Raw genomic sequence first — 18279 nt, 5'->3', positions numbered from 1 at the left:
TTTAGTGTCATCAGGTTAGGGAAAGACTGGACTAGAAACACACCAGCCACTTTTGTATGTGACCTTTGTGCTGATTTTGAGAAACATGACATGCCTGCCTTCACTGCTGGCTCAGCACCTCCTGTGCCCCTTGCATGCAATGCACACAGAACATCTCTTTTTTGTGATCTGGAAATAATAAATAGCATTCCAAACAATGGCATTTCAATTTCTCACTTTTCATGCTTCCTTCAGAAAATGTGTGATTGCCATCACACTCTTAAAATTCAAATGCCAGATGGAGAAAGTGCAAGGGCAACTTTCAGCGATGATTAAACCCACACCATACATTCCTGCTACCTAAGGGTGTAAAAAGGATCAGCAGGTCAGGCCAGAAGCCCATCCAGCAGGATATCCTGCCTCTGCCAGCGCCCTCTGGCAGAGGGGTAGAACACAAAGCTGTGGAGGGATTGGTTCTTCCTCAATATACCATAGTAAATAATGGGGGAAAAACATATTCCTGTGGGGAATATCATATACATATGGGAATCTTTGAACTGCTAAATTTTGGTTCAGATCTGAACTGTGTCAAGGACTCTTAAAGGTTAAAATTGATACTATTATTAATCCACTCAAATCAAAGTTACCTCAAGACAGCCGTATAACTCAGAGTGAGTGAGAAGCCATGAGGGTTCACACAGATCTGGAATTTTAGCTTGTGTTCCAAATCATCTCAAACCCATTGGTTGGGCTTGATGATCTTAGAGGCCTTTGCCAACCTTAAGGATGCATGATCCATAACAGATGCAGGGTCACCACTAAGTTGGCTTTTCCTGCCTGACACTTTGGAGTTATTGATAACACTAAAATTGTTCTCTTCTTCATGGGACAAACCCACAGACATTACCAAGCGAGGCACTGTAGAAGTGTGAAGTGACAAAGGCCACAGAAATACCAGCAAAGTCATGAATGGGCGTGGAAGGGTAAAGGGAACGGACACATCCACTGCACCCCGAGTCACTGTGCTGAACAGCTGATAAAACACAACGGGAGCTCCTCAGCAGCTCTGTGCTCCAGCCCCTTCTCTGGACAGGCTGCAGCCCCTCAGAGGAGCCCAAAGCTGAGCTCAGGGTTCGAGGTGTGGTACAGAGGGACAGACTGGACAGACAGACAGGGTACAGGACTGCCCTGTGCTGGTACAAACCACGGCGCCCTCACAACCACCCAGGCACTCACAGCCATGAGGAGGAGAGACCTCCTGGAGCAGAGGGCTTCATTTCTTCCTAAACGATAGAATGTTAATGGTCAGAGAGCATCACTGCTCTCCTCTGCACCTGCAGGTGTGCACAGGTATTACGGGCTGTGTTCAGTAGTGCCCGGCAGTGGGAGTTGCTGCCAGTGCAGAGAGGCAATCCAGGGACAGCTGCCTGGGGTCTGCCTGCTCCTGCCCATTGCTGGCTGCTTGAATTTGTATTTGTGAGCAGGTGCACACTCAGACCGAATGACAGAGAGGGTAAAAGACTGGTTTTACCTTGGAAAGGAGGAGTGGAGAGTTATGGATGGAAATAAGGGAGGAAATAACAAGAGAACTAATTCATCCCTGCTATCATCTGCAGTTTTCACTGTTTATGCCTTTACAAGCCTAGATTTGGCTGCAAGATATGCAAACAGTTTATGCAGAAAGACTGGTGAATGAAGGTTATCAAATAGTGTTTATAAGAAAAGAAAATCTGTGTGCATTTTCTTTTTCTACTGAGCCTGTTCTTATTTTTATGTCTGTAGAACTTTCTGCTGTGGCCTGTGCTTAAAAATTATAATATTTCTGCAATATTAGAGTATAAGTCTGCATATATGTGATTGTAGCACTACCAAGTTTATTTCTGACCAGGAATTTTCTTTTTTTTTCTGCTTTGGCTTTAGTTTTGTTCATTGTTTTTGTTCCTAAGAGCAGAAAAATACTGTATCTTTAAATTAGGAGTAGCTGAATAATGAGTCTTGGGCAGTGAAAAGGCTAATGTGCTGTGGAAGAGAAGGAGTTTAATCTAATTTAGTTGGAGGGTGTCTGTCTGTGGTGTTGTTTTCTGGACTGTGGGAATAGAGGAGGGAAGCTGCCCCAGTGAATGGTTCCTCCTGAGCCAGAAGCAGTGGGGAGTCCCTTAGATGCCACTGATCCGAAGCCAGGCCATGAAAAGGGGATTAAAGAAATGTTCTGATTTGCAATTCACACTAATGCACCCCGTCGAACCTTTGGTAATATTTCAAACCACATTTCAAGGGAAGTGCCCTTAAAATAGCCAGCTAAATTCTATTAGAGCAATACTATATAACCCACTCATCCATTTATGATTTGTTTTTGTTTTTAATTCTTTTAACTCTTGGTGGTGGTGGCTTTCTAAGGCAATTAAAACTTTTGTGCATTGTGCAGATTCGCGCTTGCATGGGAATATTTCTGTGTGCCTGTCCTATTAGGCAGACATGTTTACTTACATTTTGGGGGAAAACTGCCACAAAGATTCTGTTGCTAGGAAAAATAAACCCATTTCTTTTAGAAAATAAACATTTCTCTGCATGCCATTTAATTTTATTAATTTCTAGTGGAAATTCAGTAAGAAATACAGGCTTATAACATTGCTAGAATAGCTGTCAGCTTTCTTTTTGTGTGCGATCCTTTTCTTTCACAGTTGTTATCTGTATGGCTAACATTTTTTTTAAATACATATGTTTTAATATCTGTGGTTTGAATATATAAATAGAATTCATTACTGGAATAAAATGAGTGAGTTAAAAAGTGAATGAATGTGTAAAAATATATATGAGAATGGGATTGAATGGGATTAACATTAAACTGATTTTTTTTTTTTTTAATAAATGGCTGACCAGAAATATTAAACTGAAAATCAAACTGAAATATAACTGAAAATCAGTTATAGCTACAGACCTCTTAAATATAGGATTGTCAATATCAGTTCACGTTCTGTCATGACACACCATTGTTCCTCGTAAGTAATTTAGACTATTTTACTAAAAATCTTTAATGTTCTAATTAACTCTTCAGCTCCCCGAGCTGTTCATTTCATTTCTCTTTACTGCTGAGTTGTCAGAACATTTTCTCTCAAATGGATTATTTGGGTCTACTTTAATCCCATTTCAGAAAACCTTGGCTGGCTCTGTAATTTCCAACGACTCTAACATGGATAGAATGGATGCAACTTTGATTTTCACCATCAGCCATATCAAAGTGTTTTATTCCACTGCCACTGTATTAGATTATCCAGCATGAAACTTTGCCATTGCAGGGATGAGGGCTGCTGGGTTTTTTCCTGGCTCATTTATGGCTTGCTTTACCTACGAAATATTTAGTTATGGTTTGAATTATCTCATGCCTTATTAAATATTCAAGTTTTTAAATCTTTTCCTTACGGGACAGAGGAAGAGCTGGACTTTAAGATAGAGATTATTCCTCTGCACATTTTTGGGAGGTGGGGAGATGAATAGCTAGAGGGAGTAATGCATCCTTCCTGTGAGTTGGCACATTATTTGAAATCATGTTTAATTATAAAGTTTCATTAAAAATCTTTTGCTTAAAATTTTAGAAGCCTAATAAGATTTCCATTAATTTAAACATATCACTATTCCCACAACGGCCCAAATGCTTTCTTTTTCCTCTTTCATCCATGGTTAAATATGTAAATAAAATGTCTAAAGTCATTCTTCAAAGAAGACAAAAGAAAAAAGAGCTGAGGGAAAAGACAGCCATAAAATTCCTCCCAATTCTCCATAACATTTGCCAGAGGGGGGCCAACTCCTAGCCAGGGCCTAGCAGCAGGGGTGCCTGGCTGCTCCATAGAATCACACATCTCAAATCCCACACACAGGAGAAAAAAAATAAAATAAAATATCTTTTCAGCTGGAGCCTTCAAAAGGTTCTTTTCATTTATTAGTTACAGAGGTATCTTCCAGTTGCTGATTTCTCAGCGCTTTCATTTTTCTATAATAATGTTCTGTTTGTTACTCTCACTGACTCAGGCTCATTCAGTGGGTGATACTTGTAGATAGCTCTTTTAAAATATAGAAAGTAAAATAAATGATCTAAAGCAGGATGCACTGGCTAAAATAATGGCTAGAAAAACAAGGCTGATTTAAATTGGCACATGAAAGATCAATTAAGAGAGACACAACTACAAAGGTTGGAGGTTCCCCCCCTTTTTTTTTCCCACTTTCATTTGTGTTTCTTTTCTGCCTCTTAGAAGAAAAAGGTTGCTATCAGTGTTACAGAAGAAAAAGGCAATGTTTTATATCATGTATTTTTTCTAGATTACTTTAATGTCAATGGTGATAGAATATACTTTACAAAAATACTTGTTGGAAAAAAAGGAAAGAAAAACAAGCTCCCAAACAATCCAGCTGGATAAAACAAACATTGAATATGTGCCTGTTATGCATTATTTAAATTCTACTTTTTAAAGTAGAATTTACTTGTCCCTTGAAAAAGCTTTCCCCACACTTCCCTGCTACCCCCAGCTGAGCTCTCCAGAAGAGGAATCAGGATGAATACAAACACTAAGAAAACAGGCTTAGATTAATGAAGAGTGGAAATGCCCCAGCACACCCTCTCTCACACTCACACACACACACTAAAATAAATAAAGCTCTTTTCTGCTCATAACACTGCCTGCTTTTGAAACATTCTCTGAGGAATCTGAAAGTGTCCAAGCAAAGGTCGGTCCCTCAGACCAGTACTTTATAAATATAATCTCCTCGATGCACTGAAAAGCCACAAAAGCGACCTCACTTTTCAAGCCACATTTTTATGATGGCTTTTACTCCTTGGCAAGAGCTGGCCACATCTTCGGGGCTTTCGGAGACAAACATTAGCCCTGGTTTGTTGTCCTTGCTTGGATCCATTTCACCCTTATCACAGCTGAGGAAGCCAACAGTTTCCTTTCTAGAGCTGGAGGGGTATTAACTCTGACCCTGCGGGATTTGGGAGTTTCCAGGAGAATCCGTGTTCTTTTCGATAAGAAACAGGCACTAATGGAGAGGAGCCCGGTTTGTGTGGGTGAGCATGAATGAAATGAAAGAGAGAATTTCCTTCTTCATTAATATGTTCGCTAAAACTGAGCTCAAAGGGGGGCGGGGGAAGGGGGATCTGAACAGAGCTAATCTTTGACTTCTGCTCACTGTGCTCCTTTTCCGTCTGTAAAACTGCGAGCTGGAGTTTGGCTGGGGATTTAACTTCCTCCTTCTCTAGCTCTGAGAGACCAATAAGCAAAATAAATCTCAAAGCTTAACTTTAAAAGTAAACACAACTCGGTTTAGAACGATTCCCGTCTCCAAAAATCTGTAAGTATCTTTTCTATAGTGGATGAAGTAACTTCCCCAAGGGTACGTCTCTCGTCGTCTTGGCATTTCTTATTTAAGAAAGGGGGAAAAAAAAAAAAAGGAAGGAAAAAAAGCGCTACTTTTCGAGTGATGCCATTCTGTGATTAAAACCATAATCAGGTACTTTTCCAGCAATCCTGCCTGTCCTGTTCATTTAGGAATTCGAGACAAAGAAAGACATTTGAAAATAGCTGAGACTCCAGGCTGAAAGCAACCATATTTTATGACCCTGGCAGCGAAGAGTTTATAGCACTCGCCATAAAATGCATCCTCCTCCCCACATCCTCCCTGCTAAAGCTTTGTCCCCCTCCAATCAAGACAGTCAAGGAGGCACCACCTTCAACCCTCTTATTAGGAGACACCAAGTCTGCAGGCTCCGCTCTCCCTGGCTTCCTACCTGAGCGAGGGAGGGCAGGCTGACGCCTTCCACAGAAAAGGTCTTGTTAAACTTTCAAGAGAGGGCAACGGGAGGGAAAGCAGAAAGGAAGGAAAGAGAGAAGGAGAGAGAAACAAATGGGGCATTTTCTAATCTGTGCCGATCAAGGAGAACCTGTAGGGGTCCTTAAGGAGGTTTCAAGGCGTTCCGAGTGATTGGAAAGTAATCACCGTGTCAGCTTCACCTTTCTCATGCAAAGTGGATGTCGTATGTGAGGCGGATCCTGCACAGGTTTTTTTCTTCTTCTTGGCTTTAGCTTTTTTTTTTCACTTTATTTTATGCTGGGATTCAGCCGCCCCCAAAAGCCCCAGCTGCTGCGGCCCCAGGAGCTGGCGCGGCGGGGGGAGCGGAGCGGGCACAGACACCACGCACACTCCAGCGCTGCTCGGCACGGCGCGGCGGAGCCGACCTATTGCAAACCCGGACCAGAGGGCGGCGAGGAGGGGGGATTTTTCAGGCCCCCCTCTTCAATGGCTTAGATATTTCCTCCCCCTCCTCCTCCTTTATTCCGCGCTCGGATAAACCAATCCCCACCTCTCGGCAAGAAAGTGAGGAGCTGCGACCCGCCGGAGGAGAGGAGGATCCCCGGAGACACCGCCGCTCCCAAAGCCGCCCGGGACATGTGCGAGGGGCCGCGGTGAGCGCCCGGCTCTGCCCGCACCGAGCTCCGGACATCGCTCCGCCGGCGCGGCCGGGCAGCGGCAGCGGGGCGCAGGAGGAAGCGGAGCAAAGGGAGGTGGGCAGGCGGATCGCGAAAGTGGAAGCCCGGCCAGCAGAAAGTTGCCGGGCTGCCCGCAGTAAGTTCGGCGCATCTGTGGAGCGGGGGCGCTTTCCCTTCCGCCGGCCGCAGCCCGGGCGCTCCCCGCGGGGCCGCGGCGGCCCGGGCGATGCTGCCCCGCTCCGCCGGCCCCGCGGCCCCGCCGCGCTCGGGGCCGCCGCTGCGGCGGGCAGGGCCCGGCCGGCCGCTGCTCTGAGCCCCGCGGCCCCCGCCCCGCCCGGCCCCCGCCCGCGGCCGCGCTCCGGCCGCACGGCAGCCGCCACAATGGGGCCGGCGGCCGGCAGCACCGCGCTGCTGCTCTGCTGGCTCAGCGGCTGCTGCGCGGCCATCAGCTCCATGGACATCGACCGCCCCGGCGACGGGAGGTGCCAGCCCATAGAGATCCCCATGTGCAAGGATATCGGCTACAACATGACCAGGATGCCGAACCTGATGGGGCACGAAAACCAAAGGGAAGCTGCCATTCAGCTGCACGAGTTTGCCCCCTTGGTGGAGTACGGGTGCCATAGCCATCTGAAATTTTTCCTGTGCTCCCTCTATGCCCCGATGTGCACGGAGCAGGTTTCTACCCCGATCCCAGCCTGCAGGGTGATGTGTGAGCAGGCGAGGCTGAAGTGCTCCCCGATTATGGAGCAGTTCAATTTTAAGTGGCCGGACTCCTTGGACTGCAGCAAACTGCCCAACAAGAACGATCCCAATTACCTGTGCATGGAAGCCCCCAACAACGGGTCAGATGAGCCACCCCGGGGCTCCAGCATGCTGCCACCCATGTTCCGTCCCCAGCGGCCCAGCGGCGGCCACGACCTGCAGCAGCACAAGGACAGCCTGAGCAGAACGTCCTGTGAAAATCCTGGCAAGTTCCACCATGTGGAAAAGAGCGCATCCTGCGCGCCGCTCTGCACGCCAGGCGTTGATGTTTACTGGAGCAGGGATGACAAACAGTTCGCTGTCATTTGGATTGCTATCTGGTCCATTCTGTGCTTCTTCTCCAGCGCTTTCACCGTGCTCACTTTCCTCATAGATCCTCAGCGTTTCAAGTACCCCGAGAGGCCCATCATCTTCCTCTCCATGTGCTACTGTGTCTACTCGGTGGGGTACATCATCCGCCTCTTCTCGGGGGCCGAAAGCATCGCCTGTGACAGGGACAGCGGCCAGCTCTATGTCATCCAGGAGGGGCTGGAGAGCACTGGCTGCACCATCGTGTTCCTGGTTCTCTATTACTTTGGTATGGCCAGCTCCTTGTGGTGGGTGATCCTGACCTTGACTTGGTTTCTGGCAGCTGGGAAGAAGTGGGGGCACGAGGCCATCGAGGCCAACAGCAGCTACTTCCACCTGGCAGCGTGGGCCATCCCGGCCGTGAAGACCATCATGATCCTGGTGATGAGGAGGGTGGCTGGGGACGAGCTGACAGGGCTGTGCTACGTGGGCAGCATGGATGTGAACGCCTTGACGGGGTTTGTGCTCATTCCTTTGGCGTGTTATCTAATCATTGGCACTTCTTTTATTCTTTCTGGGTTTGTGGCCCTTTTTCACATCAGGAGGGTGATGAAAACAGGTGGAGAAAACACCGACAAGTTGGAGAAACTTATGGTCAGGATTGGTGTCTTCTCAGTCTTGTATACAGTGCCTGCAACTTGTGTGATAGCTTGCTATTTTTATGAGAGACTGAACATGGATTACTGGAAAATTGTGGCAACTCAACAGAAATGCAAGATGAACAATCAGACTAAAAATTTAGACTGCATGATGAATAACTCTATACCAGCAGTAGAAATTTTTATGGTCAAAATTTTTATGTTATTAGTTGTGGGCATTACTAGTGGCATGTGGATCTGGACTTCCAAGACTCTTCAATCCTGGCAAAATGTTTGTAGTCGGAGATTAAAGAAGAGAAGTAGGAGAAAACCTGCAAGTGTTATTACGAGCGGTGGAATCTACAAAAAACCTCAACATCCACAGAAAACTCACCTTGCAAAATATGAATCAACATTACAACCGCCCACTTGTGTGTGACCGGGTTTTAGAAAAGACTGTATTTCACCTCACAGACTTACAAATGTCCACAGTACCAGTCAGAAATAAAAAAAAATGAATGGTGCTTTTTTGTCAGAACAGTTTAATATCTCAAGGCACAAAAATGTATCATGCTGAATTCAGGACCTGGTGAAAAACTGAAGGTAAACGTACTCATGGAAAGGTTTTCAGTGAAAGAAATATTGTGAATTAAAACAGTCTGTTCTGTTTCTAATTTGTAGTTAAGAATTACATCCATCCCTCAGATTAAAAAAACCCCGACATAAAAACAAAACCAAACACAACAACCAACACTTATTTAACTTTTTCATGTAGCTGGGCTGGGTTTTCTTCAGCTCTCTGAGTAACAAGGTATAGTCAGGTTTTATGGAGCAATGGTTTGATTTTAGAAGTGCCCCAGTGAGCATTGTCTCCCCAGGGACACGGAGGTCCCGAGGAGGCCGATCCCGGGCCAGGATGCTCTCTGGGAAAACAACCTCCGTGCTAACTTTAAAACCCTTTACAGCTGCTCTCAGCCCACTGGGCCTGCAGTGCCTAAAAATAGGCTCGATCTATAATGCTCACCAATATTCTTTCACCAAAAGAGAAACTTCCTGCGCCAGACACAAACTTTGTGAATAAGAATAATGTGCAATACATTTTTTTTCTTACCATGACATGAAAAGAGAAACAAGTATTTTGCTGTACATAAAGACCACAAAAGAAATCTCTTAACAAAAGAACTAAGAGGTCTAGTCCTCAGAAACCCTTTAGTGTTACATTTTGTGGCTTTTTAATGGAAATCAAGCCAATGTTATACACGTTTGGACTGATTTGTGCAAAAAAAAAGGGGGGGATCAATTCAAAGAGACCCAAAGGGCTTATTGACTCTTTCTATTGTTAAACAAATTCTCACTATGAATAGATCAAGAAGCACTAGATTCTGCAAAGGGAAGCTTTGTATAGAGTGATACTCTTTACTGTGCTGGGGGTGCACAGTTTTCTGCTGTATATATTTGTAATATACAATTATTTTTCATGCTCCACTATTTTATTAAAAATAAAATATGTTCTTTAGTTTGATAATTTTGTGTGTTCTAAACTTTCTCTGATGTGCTTTGCAGTTAATAAACTTGTTTCCTGGATCGTTTGATAAAAGCACATTTGGAATATAATAGTTGTTATACTTGCCTGCAAGTATAAATAGAACAGTAACTTACTCGAAAGAAATTGCAAGGTGAAATGAAATAAATGGATTTTGAAGGTGCGTATTTCTGTGAGCCTCTGCAACTGAGAAACTGAATGGGCTTTAGTGATGTAAAAGCTGCAGCGATGTAGAGCAGGACCGTGTTTACAAAGCGCTGAGATTACAACAATGATCCGCGGTTAACACCCCTTTTAAAATTTGCATAGGCTCTGCTCAGCATGTTAAAGATCGCTGCCTCGCCTCACACAGCTGGAACACGATTCAGTCTCTACCCTTCTAGGGAGTTTCCCCTTTCCAACACCACTGAAATATCGACATTTGTGGAAAGACTCAGGGGAGACCGGGAAGGACAACCACAGGATTTGGATGCTGTTTCAGGGAAGTTACGTGATGAAAGCTCACATTGTAAATACATTTTCAAGAAGTTCTTAGTGGAGTCTGTTCTGTGTGACCCCGAAGTTTTCCCTGGCGTTTTCCAGGTGATGTCCAGGCTGGGTGATCAGCAGGTGAGGCAGGGATAGGACCTCACTTCCTCACCCAGGCTGCTCAGAGAAGCCTTTGCCAGGGATCTCATCACAGAGAGAACAGGTCCTAATGGGCTCGGGAGGGTGGGGATCCTTGCGACCTCATGTTGTGGCTGGCAATTTTCCAACAAAAGGTTCTTTAGTAGTGGTCTGGTTTTTCAACTTACCTATGCAGTGTGCCAGATAAATTCTTGCCTTTTTATACTCTTTTTAAGTGTTCCCAGCAGTGACGAGGAACTTGAGTGACAGAAATGATCTTGTAGGTATTATCAATAATCTTCATGTCTAAAGTGCACATAGATAAAGCAGCTTTTGATATATGATTTTTCTTTTGAAGAAGAGAAAATATCTCTTTGCTCTTTTGTGCCAGTTTGCCACTCTTTGACACAGGGCTTTGAGATGCCCTGGAAGTTAATCCTGTCAGAGGACATTGTGCTGCAGCCAAAGTAGGACATGGCACTAAACAAATCCACTTCTGAAACTACTGAATTAATGCCTGTGCATCTGTATAGGCTCTGGCTAAACCAGTGGCACTCGATGCTGAGAAATGGAGAGTTTTAAAATAACCTGTGTGTTGCAGATTGCTTCAGAAAGGCCTCAGGTGTGGTTTGTTTGTTTGTGTCACTCCCCAGCAGCCCGTGTACCTCACACGAGATTCGTGTCTGACAGAAAGGTCACTGCTGGCTCCACCAGGGAATGGGAATTTCAGGGAATGGTCCCAGGCTTCTCCCCAGCCTGCACCAGTCACTGAAATAAACGCCTCACTGGTTTGTGGGCTGTAGAATATTATTGCTTTCGTTGTTGATGATGGATTCTTACAGCCTCCTATCTGGATTGTGGAAGAGAAAAAAGTGAAGATAGATGTCCAGCAGTGGCTGAGTTCCTGCTGCCATTCTGAGTTTATTCAGTTGTCAGCTTAAGGCCCCTCATTGTCACCAGGGCAGAACTGCACCTTTTTCTATGGAAATGACAAATAATGCCTGGCTGGAGGCATCACCTTACAAACAGATTCTTGCTAAACTGTAAACCAACTATTCCGATTTTATTTCATGCTTGCAGTTATTCAGGAATTATATGGGGGGTTCCTGGTAAGCAAATGAGATTCCTCAGTACATAATGATGCTAATTCATTACATCACGACTCATACACTGTAAATGCAGCAGAACGTAATGATTGGCTTTGAGGACATCTTAAGAATTAATTAATTCAGAAGGTGTACTTCTTTGTGTCCCATAACTCCTGACAGTCTTAGCAGTTTAATACAGAAGTTGCTACTTAAGGAAGTGGAAGCTTATTACTGTTAAAGGAAAGTGATATACTTATTTTCAAATCAATTAATTTAATGTAGTTATTAAAAATTGACACAGGTTTGTATTCTTGTCTTAGAAGGCTGCATATTATTTAATGATAATAATACTAAAATCATTAAGGCAACATCTCAGAAATATTCAACTTCTTTATTTTTCACAGTAATTTTAAATTTTAGTGAAATCATGTTTGTATTTTTATTTGTTGAATCTTACAGGATTTTTCTTTACTGCCAAGGCCCAATAAGTATTTGCAGATCTCAGACTTTTAGGAGAAGTGTCTGTATGTGGTTATTTTAACAATCCAGTCACTCCATGGGAGACTTGCTGAGGAAGAAATGTCCAGTGGCATTTATTAGATCAAAATTCTAAAAGAAATGCATTCCATTGGTGTGTACATACACTAAATCAAGAACCAGATGTTTGCCACAGGCTTGTGAACAGGTAAAAGAAAGGCAGGAAGTTCCTTTTTCTGGCAAAGGTAGCTTGGTAGAACAGTGTGATTTACTGAGGAAAGGTTAATGAGGTAAGAGTATGAGATCCACAGGGGAAAGTGGGAGTCAGGGCAAAATCCCACAAAATTCTAATTATGATGGTAAAGTTTTGTTTCTTACCAAAAAGCGGATGCTTCTCATAAATAGAAAAATGATGAAGCTCGGCAGTTGCAGGGTTTAGAGCTGATGTGTTGGGACACTCACTGGAGCTGGGAGCAGAGCAGTGCAGGCACAGGCTGAGGGGATGTGAGGGGCTCAGCCCAGGAATGTGCAGATCCCTTATCAGGCTTTGCCCAAGCTGCGTTTCATGTTCTGTTATTACACAGCCATTATTCACATCCGGCTGTCATCCCGTGGCTGCAGAGAGCGGAGCAGCCCGGGGACAGACGTGTGTGACACACACCCTGCTCCCCCGGCCACAGCCATGTGTGACACACGCCCTGCTCCCCCGGCCACAGCCGTGTGTGACACACGCCCTGCTCCCCCGGCCACAGCCGTGTGTGACACACGCCCTGCTCCCCCGGCCACAGCCGTGTGTGACACACACCCTGCTCCCCCGGCCACAGCCGTGTGTGACACACGCCCTGCTCCCCCGGCCACAGCCGTGTGTGACACACGCCCTGCTCCCCCGGCCACAGCCGTGTGTGACACACGCCCTGCTCCCCCGGCCACAGCCGTGTGTGACACACACCCTGCTCCCCCGGCCACAGCCGTGTGTGACACACGCCCTGCTCCCCCGGCCACAGCCGTGTGTGACACACGCCCTGCTCCCCCGGCCACAGCCGTGTGTGACACACGCCCTGCTCCCCCAACCAAACACCCCTGTGACTGCAGAGAGCGGAGCAGCCCGGGGACAGCCGTGTGTGACACACGCCCTGCTCCCCCGGCCACAGCCGTGTGTGACACACGCCCTGCTCCCCCGGCCACAGCCGTGTGTGACACACGCCCTGCTCCCCCCGGCCACAGCCGTGTGTGACACACGCCCTGCTCCCCCGGCCACAGCCGTGTGTGACACACACCCTGCTCCCCCCGGCCACAGCCGTGTGTGACACACGCCCTGCTCCCCCTGCCTGAACACCCCTGGCTGCAAGGGGCTGCTCTGTAACCATGGGAGACTCCTGCTCAGGTGGGCTTTTGATGGCAGGTGGTCTCCAGCAACAGATGGCCTCAAAGGACGAGTTCCAGTGTGTTTTAGTTTAAGCCATTTACACATTTCTTAAAAAAAATTGAAATGTTATCCTCGTGTAATGTTTTTAAGTATTTCAGACAGAGTAGCCAAGTTATTAACAGTGACAGATGATAAATCAGGGCATCCTTTAAAAGGTGGGTGATGGTGATTATGTGGTCTTGGAGCTTGCTTTGATCAGAAGTGACAGCCCTGTAAGGTCTGTGCCACTCAATCCCCCCTGAAGGGAGATCAGCACCTGTTTGCACTTTGAGGCTCTTCTACCTCCCACTGCCTTCCAGCACTATTTCATCTTTTTTAACACACTTGATGTTGATTAGCTTTAAGCAAAGTCATTACTCATTTACAAAACACTCCTTGATGGAGCTGGCTCTGAACTGTATTTTGGAGGCCGTGTTTGTGCTGGAGCAGTTAAGGAGGTATCACCATCCCCATTACAAAAGCTTTATTTCCAGGGAGCCACAAGTTACAATCAGCCTGAGTGCTAATATTAACCTGGTTTCCTTTTATTTTTGGTCCAGACAATAGTACACATTGCCCTTGGATCTGTTTGGCTCTAGCCTGCTACACGTTTATCCTGCAGAGACACAGGATCAGCTCTGTGAAACAAACAGGTCCTGCTTTGCTAGATCTGCTTTTAGCTCAGTAAATACTGCTCAAATAGCTGCAGGTCTTGCTTGGGAAGTGGAAAGGATATTTCCAGACAACAGCACAACAAGGCTTGGACTTCACCGAGGGCTGTACAACGACCACAGAGCTGAGTGCCCATAGTTATTTCATGTTGTGAAGCAGGATTTGGTACAGGCCTGCCGGTGCAGATATGAATTCCCCAGCAGGCAGCAGGGTGGGATCAGGCAATTCCTGATCTGACAACAGATCTGGGTCCCCCCAGCTGCTCTGGGGGCCCAGCTCTGCTTTTCCTGTGGTAGCAAAGTTAAAGCTTTGGGGAGTTGCACATCAAAGGCAGGACGGAGTGATCCTTGTGTATGTTTGTAGGGCATTGTTTAAAGAGGAATTCCTTCAGTTTGTTGTCACCAGTTTTTTCCTTCCATTCTTCAAGATCTCCTCAGAGATCTGCTCCACTGAAGTCCATGGGTGTCCAGCTAAATTCAGTGTATGCTTTGAATCAAACTTCCTATCTCAGGGAAAGCATGAGCTACAGGAAAAGTCATTATTTTGATTTTTTTTTTCCACATCAGAGCATCTTTTGAAAATCCTGATATGACAAATTCATGATATAGGAAAAAGTATCAGCACATGAAGCTATTTCAATTATATTTTCAAAATGTGCTGCTATGTTAGAATGGACAAAGCCCAGTATGTTGCAAAAGCCCCGGTCATTTCAAAGTGAAATTCAGCAATACTGCATGTTGATAACATTGAAATGAAGATCTATTTTTCTCTCACTTTTTTCTTTAGTCTATTTTTGCTTTTTGAGAACACATATTTGTTGCAAAATGCTCAGCATTAATAAATCTGCATTTCCTGCTGGCGAGGCAGCTCCCCGGAGATTCTCCAGCCAGTTCCCATCTCTGCTGCTGCCTCTGCCTCTCCCGAGGGGCTCGGACCTGCAGCATCCCCGGGAGCTAACGAGGAGCAGCAATCTGGAGCGGAGCCTGCACTGTGCCCCGGTGTCCTTCCCCCAGTGATCAGCACTCGGCCTCTTCCCCTGTGCCCCGGTGTCCTTCCCCCGGTGATCAGCACTCGGCCTCTTCCCCTGTGCCCCGGTGTCCTTCCCCCGGTGATCAGCACCTCGGCTCCTTCCCTGTGCCCCGGTGTCCTTCCCCCGGTGATCGGCACCTCGGCTCCTCCCCTGTGCCCCGGTGTCCTTCCCCCGGTGATCGGCACCTCGGCTCCTTCCCTGTGCCCCGGTGTCCTTTCCCCAGTGATCGGCACCTCGGCTCCTTCCCTGTGCCCCTGTGCCCCTGTGCCCCTGTGTCCTCCTTCCCCCGGTGATCAGCACTCGGCCTCTTCCCCTGTGCCCCGGTGTCCTTCCCCCGGGGATCAGCACCTCGGCTCCTTCCCCTGTGCCCCGGTGTCCTTCCCCCGGTGATCGGCACCTCGGCTCCTTCCCTGTGCCCCTGTGTCCTCCTTCCCCCAGTGATCAGCACCTCGGCTCCATCCCCTGTGCCCCTGTGCCCCTGTGTCCTCCTTCCCCCGGTGATCAGCACTCGGCCTCTTCCCCTGTGCCCCGGTGTCCTTCCCCCGGTGATCGGCACCTCGGCTCCTTCCCTGTGCCCCTGTGTCCTCCTTCCCCCGGGGATCAGCAACTCGGCTCCTTCCCTGTGCCCCGGTGTCCTTCCCCCGGGGATCAGCACTCGGCTCCTTCCCTGTGCCCCGGTGTCCTCCTTCCCCCGGGGATCAGCACTCGGCTCCCTCCCCTCTCCTCCAGGGCTGCTCAGGCTTTCATCATCTGCATGTGCCCGCTCCCGTCCCTCCTCTCCAGTGATGCCGTCCCTCCAGTCTCTAATCTGCCCACACACAGCTCTCTGTGCTACTGGCCGGGACCCGCCGCTGCTTTGAGCTTTTTTTGTTCCACACAAACCAAAAGAGATTTCAAAACTCGTGTTTTATCTTTCTTTTTTGGGTAAAGACTGTGGTAAGAAGCAGAAGTTCAAGGTTCTGGGCTACTAAAGGTGCTGAAGAACACAAGAGGCTGTCAAGAAGAGACTGCCTGTTCTGAGCAGGTGCCTTAAACCTGAAAATATTCTTTTGTGGAAGACGGGCATTGTTTGGTTCTGTCTTGTATATTTCTTATTTTATAGTTCCTTTATCTGAGACTAATGTGTGTGTGAAATGAAAAACAGGAAAGGGACAAAGAACATTTGATCAGTTGATAAAACAGGGAGAAAAAAGCCCCCACCTTTCACTCCAAAGCTTTAGCCTGAGGAGAGGTTTGTTTGCCTCAAAGCTGGTGAGTGTTTCCCAGCTGTACCCGGCTGCTCTGACAGAACATTCCAGCTGCCCTCAGCCCGGGCCCTCATCTCCAGAGCTGCTCCCAGCTACAGCAGCGCTGCACTGGCAGCTGCATGACAAAGGAGACTGGCTTTGACTCCTCGTGGTTCTATAAACAAATTTAAACATGGCCTATGGTTGCTACAGTAATTGGATAACAACAGGATCATTGGGCCACTGACATCTGCGCCTTTGATACTTTTTCAATTATGCCATTTTTCTTATTTTTAAGATTTTAATGGTCAAAATATTTTTATTTCATATTGACAACGTTTTGTCTTGTAAATGGATTTTTAAAGGAGAGATTTTATTGGGGTTTTATACCTTTAATTACTGTAGGTGCTGGGGGTGTTTTTAATCATGTCATCTTTTTTCTTTTTAAAATTACATAAAAGAACCTTTTTGTTCTTCAGGATGCTGATTTTAACAATGAGATATGACAGTTTCTTTAGACTTCCCATCCTTTTGCAAAAACCTTGATGCGACCTTTTTGTTTCTTCAATGAGCCTTTCTTGTTTGACATAAGACATGTTAGTAATGTTTTTGTAAGTTATTCATTGACAACTAGTAGAGAATAAAAACCAAGCTACACATCTACATACACTTTTTATGCTAAATTAATGGGTTCAATTTGCAATAGGAGAAAAAAGCCATTTAATCAAGTATAGATATGGTGATAACTGTAAAGCTAATTTTAAGGACAGAACACTGCCAAATAAATCTGAATTGTGGGATTTGGAAAATCAAGTATCACTCTAGATTATTTTATGCTTGCAAACCTTTTTAGGTGTTTTTAGTAATTTCCTTGTCAGCAATGTTGCAGTTGAGTTGCAGGACAATACGAGCACCATGAGCAGGGTGCAGTAGGACCATTGTATCTTCATGGCAATTCCAGGCTGAGGTGCAGCCAATTTATGGGGCAGCACTTCTGCTGAGGTTGGGTTTTCATTCCCTCCTCAGCTCCCAGGTGCTCTCAGCTTTGAGCCTTCCTTATGGTGAGGTTACTTTGCACAGCGTGGCTGTTTCCAACATGGTCATGGCTGAAGAGGGACAGACAAAAACCCTCTCCTACAACTTAAAGTCAGCTCCAGGCAGGGTTTTTGGGGGGCTCTTTAAAACTTAGCTTGCTCTTTCCCCTTTCTCTTTTACTTCTCTATATGAAGACATTCAGAGCCGAGCTCTGCATTCAGGGGCCATGGAACAGAGCAGCAGATCTATTTTGTTATGTCTGTCACAACCCAAGAATCACCCAGCAAATGTCATTAGGAAGGGTGAGCCTGTGTTTCAGCTGACCTTCAGCTCAGCTAGTCTGGAGCAGCTCTTGAAACGCTTGAAAGCTTCACTGAAACACACACACAAGACTTTCCAAGTGCAGTGGCTGCTGCTCCCATCAGCCACGGACAGGACAAACTGCGCTGCTGCTCAGCACTGGGAGGTGTCTGACAGAACAGAGGCTGTGGTGATGGAGGGGAGCAGGGTTTGCTTTGTTTGGTCTCGGTGCTGAGACAGGAACATCAAGAGTGCACCAAATTTTATGTTTCTTTTCACACTCTGTAATAGCTCTTCAAGACCTCCTTTGCATATCTAACAAGGAGAACTGTGGGAAAGAGGCCTCTGAATCGTGAATGCTGTGGGGTTGTCTTTGATAGCGAATTTCACAAGAAAGTAAACACTGACTGAGTGTGTCTATGCGGACTGAGCCTTGCGATCTGTGAGCTCGTCCAGAAAAGCCAGGAGAAGGAAAATTGAGCACAGGTAGTAAACAGGCTGAAGATACTGACAACAGAGCCATAGGGGAGGAGGAAGGAGAAAATGCCTCAAGGGAGTTGGCATTGTGTAAGTCCTAAGGCTAGAGATGCACAAACTCAGCTCTTATTTTTGCACATTAACCTAATCTGGTGCCCAGGAGTTTGGTTTCCATTGCGCTGCTGGGCAACAGGTTCTTCTGCATATTTCTTTGAAAATTCCACCCTTAAAGCCCACAGTCTGGACTGTGAAAGGGTGTATTACACAGCTC

The 18279-nt window shown here is 46.4% G+C and overlaps 1 protein-coding gene across 1 annotated transcript; it reads left to right on the top strand.

Moving 5' to 3' along the window:
* Positions 1-5184: 5184 nt before the first annotated feature.
* Positions 5185-9674, top strand: FZD10 (frizzled class receptor 10). Its single transcript, XM_063415793.1, has one exon. The coding sequence runs from the start codon at positions 6840-6842 to the stop codon at positions 8586-8588; it is 1749 nt and encodes a 582-aa protein (XP_063271863.1). The 5' UTR covers positions 5185-6839; the 3' UTR covers positions 8589-9674.
* The last annotated feature ends 8605 nt before the right edge of the window (positions 9675-18279 follow it).

Source organism: Prinia subflava, chromosome 19 (assembly GCF_021018805.1).
Source record: "Prinia subflava isolate CZ2003 ecotype Zambia chromosome 19, Cam_Psub_1.2, whole genome shotgun sequence".
Lineage (NCBI taxonomy): Eukaryota > Metazoa > Chordata > Aves > Passeriformes > Cisticolidae > Prinia > Prinia subflava.
This window is presented reverse-complemented; position numbering and strand designations above follow the sequence as displayed.